The sequence below is a fragment of the Engystomops pustulosus genome, chromosome 4, assembly GCF_040894005.1.
Source record: "Engystomops pustulosus chromosome 4, aEngPut4.maternal, whole genome shotgun sequence".
In the NCBI taxonomy this organism is placed as follows: Eukaryota; Metazoa; Chordata; class Amphibia; order Anura; family Leptodactylidae; genus Engystomops; species Engystomops pustulosus.
Window position 1 is genome coordinate 134,167,125 of NC_092414.1, and position 14,942 is coordinate 134,182,066.

The 14,942-nt window shown below is 45.7% G+C and overlaps 2 protein-coding genes across 5 annotated transcripts in view; both read left to right on the plus strand.

The window, feature by feature from the left end:
• Positions 1–1,855, plus strand: part of FLNC (filamin C) — a 44,919-nt gene extending 43,064 nt beyond the window's left edge. For all 4 annotated transcript variants that reach the window (XM_072147537.1, XM_072147538.1, XM_072147539.1 and 1 more), the window contains one exon: positions 807–1,855. In XM_072147537.1, coding sequence (XP_072003638.1) covers positions 807–994 — 188 coding nt within the window. In that variant the 3' untranslated portion in view covers positions 995–1,855. The remainder of the gene's footprint in view (positions 1–806) is intronic.
• Positions 1,856–7,538: 5,683 nt separating this feature from the next.
• ATP6V1F (ATPase H+ transporting V1 subunit F) lies at positions 7,539–14,690 on the plus strand. The gene is made up of 2 exons (XM_072147542.1): positions 7,539–7,810; positions 14,328–14,690. Exons 1-2 carry the CDS (start codon positions 7,647–7,649, stop codon positions 14,527–14,529), a joined length of 366 nt encoding a protein of 121 aa, XP_072003643.1. The 5' UTR covers positions 7,539–7,646; the 3' UTR covers positions 14,530–14,690.
• The last annotated feature ends 252 nt before the right edge of the window (positions 14,691–14,942 follow it).

Sequence of the window (14,942 nt, forward strand, 5' to 3'; positions counted from 1 at the left end):
TCTATAGCAGGACAGCAAGCGGAGATCTAGAAAACTGTGAGGAATTGATACAGAAAGTATATTGGAAAATTGTGTAACTCGTCCTTACAGAAACAATATCAATTATTTGCTGAAAGAGGACAACCCCTTTAACTTTTTATTGCATATTATAACAAGTGAAAAAAATTGTACACTGTAGTCAAGAAACAAAGATGCGTCATAGACTTAACAAATCCTGAGCATATAAGAAACAGTACAAAAGTGCTTCTAATAAAGAAAACAAGAAACCATGCCCATAGCCCAATTACCTACATGAAAAAAAAGAACAAGGCTGACTACGATTTTAAAGTGGTAGGTTAAAGTGGTAGGCTAACTTAGCTTTAAACAGACCAAAGTTAATTTTAGATTTCCATTGGCGGGCAATTGTAATCTTGGCGACCAAAAAAATATGCAGTATTACCCGCTTAGTAGGCTTGGTGGCCTTAAAAGAGAAATGATGTAGGAAGGACCCTAATCCAAAACCCCTAGTACATTACTACCAGGACCACCACTTAAAATCGCTGTGTTGGTTTTGATCGTAATTTGGACACTCGACCTCTAAAAGGTTCAGCATCAGAGGCATAAAGAAACACTTTTTATAGTTTAAGTCTGTTCCTGTAATGTGTTACAAGAATGAGTGGCAAGAAGTTAATTAAATTTTGGATAGTATATTGACCTCAACTGCTAGGAAATCACTGTCTATAACAATACATCTGCTCCAAAAATCTTTATCACAGTGTGACTTATTTCTATGTTCTATGTGTGACTTTTTTCTTTCTATTCCACAGGCACCAACATGCTGATGGTAGGAGTCCATGGTCCCAAGACACCATGTGAGGAAGTATATGTGAAGCACATGGGAAATCGATTGTACAATGTGACCTACACTGTAAAAGACAAAGGGGATTATATCCTCATTGTCAAGTGGGGTGACCAGAATGTTCCTGGAAGTCCCTTCCAAGTCTCTGTTCCTTGAAAAATGATTCATAACCCCATAGGCTTTGTAAAAGGCCTACTAACTTGCCAGTGAGGGACAGGCTCTTATGATTTTTTATGCAAATGCACTGATAAAAAAAAACTGTTATAGCAATAATTCACAAAGTGCCTTTGTTCATCCAACCTAAGGACTTTCCTGTAGGATAATGGCATGGTAAAGGAAAAACAAGTGTGCACATCACCCACAATGTCCATGTCTTTTCTGCTTTTTACAAAATCTTCCTATATATTATGGTTGATGTTTTATTTTCTAATGTTGCTATCCGTTTTGTTTTATATGCGCTTTGTTTTCTATTTTTATTTGTGGGGAGGGTACTTTTGGGTAAAAGGTCTAGGGTAGGCGATAGAGGTCATGGAGTCAAATCATGGTCAGTTTTGGTTATTGGGAAACTGCTTTTAGGTTTTGATATTGAATCGTGATTATATTTTCTGACAGCTAGCATTAAAAATTGCCATAAGCTGCTGATAAACAACAACCAAGAGGTTTCTTTTGGTTTTTGTTGCACCTTCCCATTGGAGTTTAGTAGCATCCCGTTGCAGGAAACATGCAGGAAATCCTCATCATGTGAACCAATGCAGGATCCTGTAAACCGTACAAATTTAGATGTTAACCATTAATATGCAAACTCTATGACCTCTATCAGAACTGTCTCTAAATAATATAATTGGTTGTCGTAGCACTGTTATAAGGGCGGAGCCAATATCACATGGTACTGACTATGTGACTGCATTTTATAGGAAGATATTTTCTATGCATCAATGGTGATCATAAACATGTGTCATTTGTTATAGATGAATGATTGGTGCATACTAAAGAAAATAAAAATGCATTGCTAATGTGCCTGGTGTCTACTGTGATTTACTTACTGCATGGGCCATATTACGTTACAACTTGTAGGTCTCATCCACAGCATCATTGTAAAGAAATCGGATTCATTTCTTGTAATAACAACATCTGAAAGCGTGCCATTCTTCCAAAAACTACATCTTTAATTATAGTTCTATAGCTCTATGGTAGCTGTATGGTAATCTCTTCCCTCTACTGGGCGCACATCCATCCACTATGTACAAATAAGGTGGTATTATAAGATAGATGTATGGTAATCTCCTCCTGTACTGGGTGCACCTCCCACCACTATGTACAGTATGGTGTTATTATATGATAGCTGTATGTAATCTCTTCCCTCTACTGGATGCACCTCCATCCACTATGTACAAATAAGGTGGTATTATAAGATAGATGTATGGTAATCTCCTCCTGTACTGGGTGCACCTCCCACCACTATGTACAGTATGGTGGTATTATATGATAGCTGTATGGTAATCTCTTCCCTCTACTGGATGCACCTCCATCCACTATGTACAAATAAGGTGGTATTATAAGATAGATGTATGGTAATCTCCTCCTGTACTGGGTGCACCTCCCACCACTATGTACAGTATGGTGGTATTATATGATAGCTGTATGGTAATCTCTTCCCTCTACTGGATGCACCTCCATCCACTATGTACAAATAAGGTGGTATTATAAGATAGATGTATGGTAATCTCCTCCTGTACTGGGTGCACCTCCCACCACTATGTACAGTATGGTGTTATTATATGATAGCTGTATGGTAATCTCTTCCCTCTACTGGGCGCACATCCATCCACTATGTACAAATAAGGTGGTATTATAAGATAGATGTATGGTAATCTCCTCCTGTACTGGTTGCACCTCCCAACACTATGTACAGTATGGTGGTATTATAAGATAGATGTATGATAATCTATCTGAGAATCACAAGGTCTGAAAAACTACCCAAGGAGCTCAGAGACAGAATTGTGGCAAGGCACAGATCTGGCCAATGTTACAAAAGAATGTCTGCAGCACTCAAGGTTCCCGAAGAGCGCAGTGGCCTCCATAATCCTTAATGAAAAAAGTTTGGGATGACTGCAACTCTTCCTCAACCTGGTCGTCCAGCCAATCTAAGCAATTGTTGGAAAAGAGCTTTGGTGAGAGAGATAAAGATGCAGTAGGGAGATGGTGCAGCCCTCCACAAGTCAGGACTTTATGGCAGCGTCCTCAGTGCAACGTGAATGCAGTTTACAAAAAGAAACATGAAGGATTTCCAGACTATGAGAAATAAATTCTCTGCTGAGACAAATATTTTGGTTTTAATTCTAAGTGGTATGTGTGGAGAAAAACACAATTCCAGCTGTGTAACATGGTGGTGGCAGCATCAGTTTATAGGGGTGTTTTTTAGCTGTAGGGACAGGACGATTGATTGTAATTAAAGAAAGATGAATGCAGCCAAGTACAGAGATATCCTGGATGAAAACCTCTTCCAGAGTGCTCTGGACCACAGACTGGGCCGAATGTTCACCTTCCAACAAGACAATGACCCTGATTTATTTTTTTATATAATGTTTGCGCCAGTTTTCTGACTGTCTTTGCACTGAAAAGAATGTGCAAACTGCTTACACATGTATTTATAACGTGTCTGCGCCAGTTCACAGTCGCAGCTGCACTGTGTTCACCGTACCACAAAACTCTGCAAAGGGCATTCTGGTGCCAATTAGGACTGTGCGCTACATTGTGCTTACTGCAACTCAACAGAATTGTTGCCGCTGTATGTTAAAAGTGCAGCAAAAAAAAAAAAAGATGGTGCACGGGCAATGCAGGGCATATCAGATTATTGCAGAACGTGCACCAGTATTCAATTATCTGGCACACTCCACAGACAAACTGCACGTAGTCCGGTTTGCACTACACCTGATAAATCCAGGCCAATGACCCTAAGGACACAGCTTAAAATAAAGCCATGGCTTTAGAACCACTCTGTGACCATTCCGCCAGAGCCCTGACCTAAACCCAATTGAGCATCTCTGGAGAGACTTCAAAATGGCTTCCACCAGTATTCACCATCCAACCTGAGGGAGGTGCAGAGGATCTGCAAGGAAGAGGCAGAGGATCCCCAAACCCAGGTGTGAAGAACATGTTATATTATTCCCAAGAAGACTCAAGGCTGTACTAGCTCAAAAAATGCTTCTACTCAGTACTGAGCAGAGGGGCTGAATACTTATGGCCATGTGATATTTAAGTTTTTCTTGTTTAATAAATTAGCAACAATATCTGTACATTCAAGATGGGGAGCAGAGTGTACATTACGGAACAATAGAAAAGAAGAATTTTTGATCTTACCAATTGGCCGCAATGAAACACATAATGAAAAATATAAATGGGTCTGAATACTTTCCCACTTTATATTGGAATCTCCTCCGTGTACAGGCGGTCCCCTACTTAAGAACACACGACTTACATACAACCCCTAATTACAAACGGACCTCTGGATTTTGGTAATTTATTGTACTTTAGTCCTAGGCTACAATGATCAGCGGTAACAGTTATCAAATATGTCTGTAATGAAGCTTTAGTGTTAATCCTGGTTCTTATGACAACCAACATGACCCAACATTTTTAAAATGCAATTGTCACAGAGACCAAAAAAGTTCTGTCTGGGATTACAATGATAAAGTATACGGTTCCGACTTACATACAAATTCAACTTAAGAACAAACCTACAGACCCTATCTTGTATGTAACCCGGGGACTGCCTGTACTTGGTGCATCTCCCTCCACTATACAGTATAGCGGTATTATATGATAGCTGTATAGTTATCTTCTCCCTGAACACCCCAGCTGGGTACTGGGTGCAGCTCCCTCAACTATGTACACTATGGCAGAATTATTTGATAGTTGTATGGTTAACTTCTCCCTGTACTGGGTGCACCTCCCTCCATTATGTACTCTATGGCGGTATTATATGATAGCTGTATGGTTATCTCCTCCCTCCACTATGTACACTATGGCGGTATTATATGATAGCTGTATGGTGATCTCCTTCCTGTACTGAGTGCAGCTCCCTCTACTATGTACAGTATGGCGGTATTATATGCTAGCTGTGTGGTTATCTATTCCCTGTACTGGGTGCACCTCCCTCCATTATGTACACTATGGTGGTATTATATGATAGCTGTGTGGTTATCTCCTCCCTCTACTATGTACACTATGGCGGTATTATATGCTAGTTGTGTGGTTATCTCTTCCCTGTACTTGGTGCACCTCCCTCCACTATGTTCGCTAAGTTGGTATTATATGATAGCTGTATGGTTATCTCCTCCCTCCCTTATGTACACTATGACAGTATTATATGATAGCTGTATGGTTATCTCCTCCCTCCATTAAGTACACTATGGCGGTATTATATGATAGCTGTATGGTTATCTCCTCCCTCCACTATGTACACTATGGCAGTATTATATGATAGCTGTATGGTTATCTCCTCCCTCCACTATGTACACTATGGCAGTATTATATGATAGCTGTATGGTTATCTCCTCCCTCCACTATGTACACTATGGCAGTATTATATGATAGCTGTATGGTTATCTCCTCCCTCCACTATGTACACTATGGCAGTATTATATGATAGCTGTATGGTTATCTCCTCCCTCCACTATGTACACTATGGCGGTATTATATGCTAGCTGTGTGGTTATCTCTTCCCTGTACTTGGTGCACCTTCCTCCACTATGTACACTATGGTGGTATTATATGATAGCTGTATGGTTATCTCCTCCCTCCACTATGCACACTATGGCAGTATTATATGATAGCTGTATGGTTAGCTCCTCCCTCCCTTATATACACTATGACAGTATTATATGATAGCTGTATGGTAATCTTCTCCCTCCATTATGTACACTATGGCGGTATTATATGATAGCTGTATGGTAATCTCCTCCCTGTACTGGGTAGGGCTCCCTTCACTATGTACACTATGGCAGAATTATTTGATAGTTGTATGGTGATATCTTCCTGCCACTATGTACACTATGGCAGTATTATATGATAGCTGTATGGTTATCTCCTCCCTCCACTATGTACACTATGGCAGTATTATATGATAGCTGTATGGTTATCTCCTCCCTCCACTATGTACACTATGGCAGTATTATATGATAGCTGTATGGTTATCTCCTCCCTCCACTATGTACACTATGGCAGTATTATATGATAGCTGTATGGTTATCTCCTCCCTCCACTATGTACACTATGGCGGTATTATATGCTAGCTGTGTGGTTATCTCTTCCCTGTACTTGGTGCACCTTCCTCCACTATGTACACTATGGTGGTATTATATGATAGCTGTATGGTTATCTCCTCCCTCCACTATGTACACTATGGCTGTATTATATGATAGCTGTATGGTTATCTCCTCCCTCCCTTATGTTCACTATGGCGGTATTATATGATAGCTATATGGTTATCTCCTCCCTCCATTATGTATACTATGGCGGTATTATATGATAGCTGTATGGTGATCTCCTTCCTCCACTATGTACACTATGGCGGTATTATATGATAGCTGTATGGTAATCTCCTCCCTCCACTATGGCAGTATTATATGATAGCTGTATGGTGATCTCCTTCTATACTGGGTGTAGCTCCTTCCACTATGCACACTATGGCAGTATTATATGATAGCTGTATGGTTATCTCCTCCCTCCACTATGTACACTATGGCAGTATTATATGATAGCTGTATGGTTATCTCCTCCCTCTACTATGTACACTATGGCAGTATTATATGATAGCTGTATGGTAATCTCCTCCCTCCACTATGTACACTATGGCGGTATTATATGATAGCTGTATGGTAATCTCCTCCCTCCACTATGTACGCTATGGCAGTATTATATGATAGCTGTATGGTTATCTCCTTCCTCCACTATGTACGCTATGTCAGTATTATATGATAGCTGTATGGTTATCTCCTCCCTCCACTATGCACACTATGGCGGTATTATATGATAGCTGTATGGTAATCTCCTCCCTCCACTATGGCAGTATTTTATAATAGCTGTATGGTGATCTCCTCCTATACTGGGTGTAGCTCCTTCCACTATGTACACTATGGCAGTATCATATGATAGCTGTATGGTTATCTCCTCCCTCCATTAAGTACACTATGGCAGTATTATATGATAGCTGTATGGTAATCTCCTCCCTCCACTATGGCAGTATTATATAATAGCTGTATGGTGATCTCCTCCTATACTGGGTGTAGCTCCTTCCACTATGTACACTATGGCAGTATCATATGATAGCTGTATGGCTTTCTCCTCCCTCCACTATGTACACTATGGCAGTATTATATAATAGCTATATGGTGATCTCCTCCTATACTGGGTGTAGCTCCTTCCACTATGCACACTTTGGCAGTATTATATGATAGCTGTATGGTAATCTCCTCCCTCCACTATGTGCACTATGGCAGTATCATATGATAGCTGTATGGTGATCTCCTCCCTGTACGGGGTGCCCTCCCTCATGGTGTGAACCAGCGTTGTACACAGATGAGAAGAGCCCGGCACATCTCCCACCACCGCCCTCCAGCACCTCCACCCATCTGTAACTGTGACCTTCACATCCTCCACACTGAGCTCCGCCCAGTCAGGAGGACAGAGACCCGCCCCCTGTGTCAGCTGACATATTACCCGCAGTCACATGACCTACAGCAGAGCTCGGCCTGAGGAAGCTGTGCTTGTGTGTGTGTGAGCTCCCAGCTGATAGCGCAGAGAGAAGATGGCGGGCCTGGTACGTGGTAAGCTGATCGCAGTGATCGGGGATGAGGACACCTGCACCGGATTCCTGCTGGGAGGGATTGGAGAACTGAACAAGAACCGTAAGCCAAATTTCCTGGTTGTGGAGAAGGAGACGAGTGTTACGGAGATTGAGGAGACCTTCAGGTGAGAGGCAGTGCTGGGGAGCCGTGCGGTGCTGGGGTGTCTTGCCTGTGCCCTGTGTGCAGCATTTAGTGGGCTCCTGGAGACAAGAGCTGTGCCCCCTCCCCCCTCCCCCATACCTTATATGACAGCACAGACCTCAGGGCTGCAGTGTCCTGTGCAGCGGCGCCTCTGCACCTGTAGGATGCAGTCACACATCAGGGATTGCTGCAGTAATTTCTGCCAAAAAAATCAGCAGTGTGTGTGAAAATAAACCCAGAAAAGTGCATGTGATAGTTTTCATTTAAAGAGATCCAGGTTGTCAGAGCAGGGGTCATGTCATGAGTCAGTGACCTGTAATGCAGTTATTTGGTAAGGGGGATCTAGCAGGGAGAGACCTAGACGCATCTGTACATGTGATTATTGGGGTCTCAGAAGTTGGACCCTAACTGATCAGATGGGAGAACCTAGAAGAGACATTGAGGTTAGGACTTCAGATTTGGGTATTTCCTCAGTTCCCCTTTGTGCCGGTCACAAGTTGTCACCACAGGCAGCAATGCTGATTTTCCGTCCAGACAATGGCTGTGTGTTTCCATTCATAGCAGAGAACATGTTTACTGAAAACATAGAGATCCTGCCCAGGAATCATCTGCCCAGAACTGGAGTGCTGTGTCCTGTGCCTCCTGCCCCCGTTATTATCCCGTGCCTCCTGCCCCCGTTGTTATCCCGTGCCTCCTGCCCCCGTTGTTATCCCGTGCCTCCTGCCCCCGTTGTTATCCCGTGCCTCCTGCCCCCGTTGTTATCCCGTGCCTCCTGCCCCCGTTGCTATCCCGTGCCTCCTGCCCCCGTTGCTATCCCGTGCCTCCTGCCCCCGTTGCTATCCCGTGCCTCCTGCCCCCGTTGCTATCCCGTGCCTCCTGCCCCCGTTGCTATCCCGTGCCTCCTGCCCCCGTTGCTATCCCGTGCCTCCTGCCCCCGTTGCTATCCCGTGCCTCCTGCCCCCGTTGCTATCCCGTGCCTCCTGCCCCCGTTGCTATCCCGTGCCTCCTGCCCCCGTTGCTATCCCGTGCCTCCTGCCCCCGTTGCTATCCCGTGCCTCCTGCCCCCGTTGCTATCCCGTGCCTCCTGCCCCCGTTGCTATCCCGTGCCTCCTGCCCCCGTTGCTATCCCGTGCCTCCTGCCCCCGTTGCTATCCCGTGCCTCCTGCCCCCGTTGCTATCCCGTGCCTCCTGCCCCCGTTGCTATCCCGTGCCTCCTGCCCCCGTTGCTATCCCGTGCCTCCTGCCCCCGTTGCTATCCCGTGCCTCCTGCCCCCGTTGCTATCCCGTGCCTCCTGCCCCCGTTGCTATCCCGTGCCTCCTGCCCCCGTTGCTATCCCGTGCCTCCTGCCCCCGTTGCTATCCCGTGCCTCCTGCCCCCGTTGCTATCCCGTGCCTCCTGCCCCCGTTGCTATCCCGTGCCTCCTGCCCCCGTTGCTATCCCGTGCCTCCTGCCCCCGTTGCTATCCCGTGCCTCCTGCCCCCGTTGCTATCCCGTGCCTCCTGCCCCCGTTGCTATCCCGTGCCTCCTGCCCCCGTTGCTATCCCGTGCCTCCTGCCCCCGTTGCTATCCCGTGCCTCCTGCCCCCGTTGCTATCCCGTGCCTCCTGCCCCCGTTGCTATCCCGTGCCTCCTGCCCCCGTTGTTATCCCGTGCCTCCTGCCCCCGTTGTTATCCCGTGCCTCCTGCCCCCGTTGTTATCCCGTGCCTCCTGCCCCCGTTGTTATCCCGTGCCTCCTGCCCCCGTTGTTATCCCGTGCCTCCTGCCCCCGTTGTTATCCCGTGCCTCCTGCCCCCGTTGTTATCCCGTGCCTCCTGCCCCCGTTGTTATCCCGTGCCTCCTGCCCCCGTTGTTATCCCGTGCCTCCTGCCCCCGTTGTTATCCCGTGCCTCCTGCCCCCGTTGTTATCCCGTGCCTCCTGCCCCCGTTGTTATCCCGTGCCTCCTGCCCCCGTTGTTATCCCGTGCCTCCTGCCCCCGTTGTTATCCCGTGCCTCCTGCCCCCGTTGTTATCCCGTGCCTCCTGCCCCCGTTGTTATCCCGTGCCTCCTGCCCCCGTTGTTATCCCGTGCCTCCTGCCCCCGTTGTTATCCCGTGCCTCCTGCCCCCGTTGTTATCCCGTGCCTCCTGCCCCCGTTGTTATCCCGTGCCTCCTGCCCCCGTTGTTATCCCGTGCCTCCTGCCCCCGTTGTTATCCCGTGCCTCCTGCCCCCGTTGTTATCCCGTGCCTCCTGCCCCCGTTGTTATCCCGTGCCTCCTGCCCCCGTTGTTATCCCGTGCCTCCTGCCCCCGTTGTTATCCCGTGCCTCCTGCCCCCGTTGTTATCCCGTGCCTCCTGCCCCCGTTGTTATCCCGTGCCTCCTGCCCCCGTTGTTATCCCGTGCCTCCTGCCCCCGTTGTTATCCCGTGCCTCCTGCCCCCGTTGTTATCCCGTGCCTCCTGCCCCCGTTGTTATCCCGTGCCTCCTGCCCCCGTTGTTATCCCGTGCCTCCTGCCCCCGTTGTTATCCCGTGCCTCCTGCCCCCGTTGTTATCCCGTGCCTCCTGCCCCCGTTGTTATCCCGTGCCTCCTGCCCCCGTTGTTATCCCGTGCCTCCTGCCCCCGTTGTTATCCCGTGCCTCCTGCCCCCGTTGTTATCCCGTGCCTCCTGCCCCCGTTGTTATCCCGTGCCTCCTGCCCCCGTTGTTATCCCGTGCCTCCTGCCCCCGTTGTTATCCCGTGCCTCCTGCCCCCGTTGTTATCCCGTGCCTCCTGCCCCCGTTGTTATCCCGTGCCTCCTGCCCCCGTTGTTATCCCGTGCCTCCTGCCCCCGTTGTTATCCCGTGCCTCCTGCCCCCGTTGTTATCCCGTGCCTCCTGCCCCCGTTGTTATCCCGTGCCTCCTGCCCCCGTTGTTATCTGTCCTGTGACAATGGCCTCCACACATTTCCCTCTGTCACGTTCCTATATAGTATTGTTATATATATATTGCAGACTTGCTCAGCATTTGCTTTACCACTTTACTAAGACTTATTTAAGGGGTTGTCTCAAAGTTTAACCTCATTATTTCTTCATAGGATTTGTATTAGGATGGGTGCACTCTGTACAGGGAGGAGATCACCATAGAGATATCATATAATACCGCCATAGTGTACATAGTGGAGGGAGGAGATAACCATACAGCTATCATATAATACTGCCATAGTGTACATAGTAGAGGGAGGAGATTACCATACAGCTATCATAGAATATTGCCATAGAGTACATAGTGGAGGGAGGAGGTAACCACACAGCTAGCATATAATACCACCATAGTGGAGGGAGGTGCACACAGTACAGGAGGAGATCACCATACAGCTATTATATAATACTGCCATAGTGTACATAGTGGAGGGAGGAGTTAACCATACAGCTATCATATAATACTGCCATAGTGTACATAGTGGAGGGAGGAGATAACCATACAGCTATTATATAATACTGCCATAGTGCACATAGTGGAGGGAGGAGTTAACCATACAGCTATCATATAATACTGCCATAGTGCACATAGTGGAGGGAGGAGATTACCATACAGCTATCATATAATACTGCCATAGTGCACATAGTGGAGGGAGGAGATTACCATACAGCTATCATATAATACTGCCATAGTGTGCATAGTGGAGGGAGGAGATAACCATACAGCTATCATATAATACTGCCATAGTGTGCATAGTGGAGGGAGGAGATAACCATACAGCTATTATATAATACTGCCATAGTGTGCATAGTGGAGGGAGGAGATCACCATACAGCTATTATATAATACTGCCATAGTGTACATAGTGGAGGGAGGAGATAACCATACAGCTATCATATAATACTGCCATAGTGGAGGGAGGAGATAACCATACAGCTAGCATATAATACCACCATAGTGGAGGGAGGTGCACACAGTACAGGAGGAGATCACCATACAGCTATTATATAATACTGCCATAGTGCACATAGTGGAGGGAGGAGTTAACCATACAGCTATCATATAATACCGCCATAGTGTGCATAGTGGAGGGAGGAGATAACAATACAGCTATCATATAATACTGCCATAGTGTACATAGTGGAGGGAGGAGATAACCATACAGCTATTATATAATACTGCCATAGTGTGCATAGTGGAGGGAGGAGATAACCATACAGCTATCATATAATACTGCCATAGTGTGCATAGTGGAGGGAGGAGATTACCATACAGCTATCATATAATACCGCCATAGTGTACATAGTGGAGGGAGGAGTTAACAATACAGCTATCATATAATACTGCCATAGTGTACATAGTGGAGGGAGGAGTTAACAATACAGCTATCATATAATACTTCCATAGTGGATGGAGGAGATAACCATACAGCTATAATAGAATATTGCCATAGAGTACATAGTGGAGGGAGGAGGTAACCACACAGCTAGCATATAATACCACCATAGTGGAGGGAGGTGCACACAGTACAGGAGGAGATCACCATACAGCTATTATATAATACTGCCATAGTGCACATAGTGGAGGGAGGAGTTAACATACAGCTATCATATAATACCGCCATAGTGTGCATAGTGGAGGGAGGAGATAACCATACAGCTATCATATAATACTGCCATAGTGTGCATAGTGGATGGAGGAGATAACCAGACAGCTATAATAGAATATTGCCATAGAGTACATAGTGGAGGGAGGAGGTAACCACACAGCTAGCATATAATACCACCATAGTGGAGGGAGGTGCACACAGTACAGGAGGAGATCACCATACAGCTATTATATAATACTGCCATAGTGCACATAGTGGAGGGAGGAGTTAACCATACAGCTATCATATAATACCGCCATAGTGCACATAGTGGAGGGAGGAGATAACCATACAGCTATCATATAATACTGCCATAGTGTGCATAGTGGAGGGAGGAGATAACCATACAGCTATAATAGAATATTGCCATAGAGTACATAGTGGAGGGAGGAGGTAACCACACAGCTAGCATATAATACCACCATATTGGAGGGAGGTGCACACAGTACAGGAGGAGATCACCATACAGCTATTATATAATACTGCCATAGTGCACATAGTGGAGGGAGGAGATTACCATACAGCTATCATATAATACTGCCATAGTGCACATAGTGGAGGGAGGAGTTAACCATACAGCTATCATATAATACCGCCATAGTGTGCATAGTGGAGGGAGGAGATTACCATACAGCTATCATATAATACTGCCATAGTGTACATAGTGGAGGGAGGAGATTACCATACAGCTATCATATAATACTGCCATAGTGTACATAGTGGAGGGAGGAGATAACCATACAGCTATCATATAATACCGCCATAGTGTGCATAATGGAGGGAGGAGATAACCATACAGCTATCATATAATACTGCCATAGTGTACATAGTTGAGGGAGGAGGTAACCACACAGCTAGCATATAATACTGACATAGCGTACATATTGGAGGGAGGTGCACACAGTACAGGAGGAGATAACCATACAGCTATCATATAATACTGCCATAGTGTACATAGTGGAGGGAGGAGATAACCATACAGCTATCATAGAATACTGCCATAGTGGAGGGAGGAGATAACCATACAGCTATTATATAATACCGCCATAGTGTACATAGTGGAGGGAGGAGATAACCATACAGCTATCATATAATACCGCCATAGTGCACATAATGGAGGGAGGAGATTACCATACAGCTATCATACATAGTTGAGGGAGGAGGTAACCACACAGGTAACCACAGGAGGTAACCACACAGCTAGCATATAATACCGCCATAGTGGAGGGAGGTGCACACAGTACAGGAGGAGATCACCATACAGCTATTATATAATACCACCATGGTGTACATAGTGGAGGGAGGTGCACCCAGTACAGGAGGAGATTACCATAGAGCTATCATATAATACCGCCATAGTGTACATAGTGGAGGGAGGTGCACCCAGTACAGGAGGAGATTACCATAGAGCTATCATATAATACTGTCATAGTACAGGAAGGACATTGCCATATCCAGAACAGGAAGGAGATTACCATACCGCTATCATATAATACCACCAGGATGTCTCCCATAGAGATGAATGTGACCACCATACATATGGGAGCCCCAGCCCTGACAGACCAAACAGTTATTATAAACACCTTGGTCATAACCTTTGATCTTGGAGACCCCCCATAATCCTGGCTGTTAGGAGGGAAAGGTCTTTGTACAGTGCTGCTAGTTTGAGTAGTAGTAAACCAAGACTTTGAGCTTCCATGTACCTGATCACCTTGCTGATGGCCTCTGTTCAGTGTCGTGGGGTGTCTTCCCTAGGAGTGTGCTCATGTTGGTTAATACACCTCCTCATGATAACTCCTATTGTCTTTCAGCTGCATTGGTAAACCATTTCTAGGCTGCATTGTGTTTAGGCTGTGGCAGCTGTAGGAATATTGTAGTTTTTATTAAATCTTTTTTTTTTTTTTTTCTCCTCCAGGAGTTTTCTTCAGCGTGATGATATTGGCATTATACTGATCAACCAGTTTATTGCTGAGATGATCCGGCACGCTATTGATGCACATAACCTCTCCATTCCCGCTGTGCTTGAAATCCCATCTAAGGAGCACCCCTATGACGCCAACAAGGACTCTATACTGCGCAGAGCCAAGGGCATGTTCACCTCGGATGACTTGCGATAATTTTCTTGACCCCATCTCTTGTCTGGTATCGTCCTATAATGCTGTTGTGTACCTTGCTCCCTACATTGTGCTGTATGCATTAGAGAAATGTCGCCTCTCGTCTTTCCTTTTTATTTTGTTATTTATGCCAGAGATGTCTTATTAAAGTATCTCTCCTGTGACGTTTGTCTTATTATCATTCTGCGACTCTGACCCATGTGTAGTGATCAGTTCTCTATAATGAAAGTTAATCTGGCCTTATCGATGAAGATTAGTGGAAGGAAAGAAGAGACTACAGCAATGTAACACTTCTGCTTCTTCTATGTACAATGTATTAGTACAGTTAGTAATTGTGTTCATTTAGTAGTTCTAAAGAATCTGCTACATTACTTGACAACGGGGCAACTCAAAAGTTTACAAACGCATATTAGTTC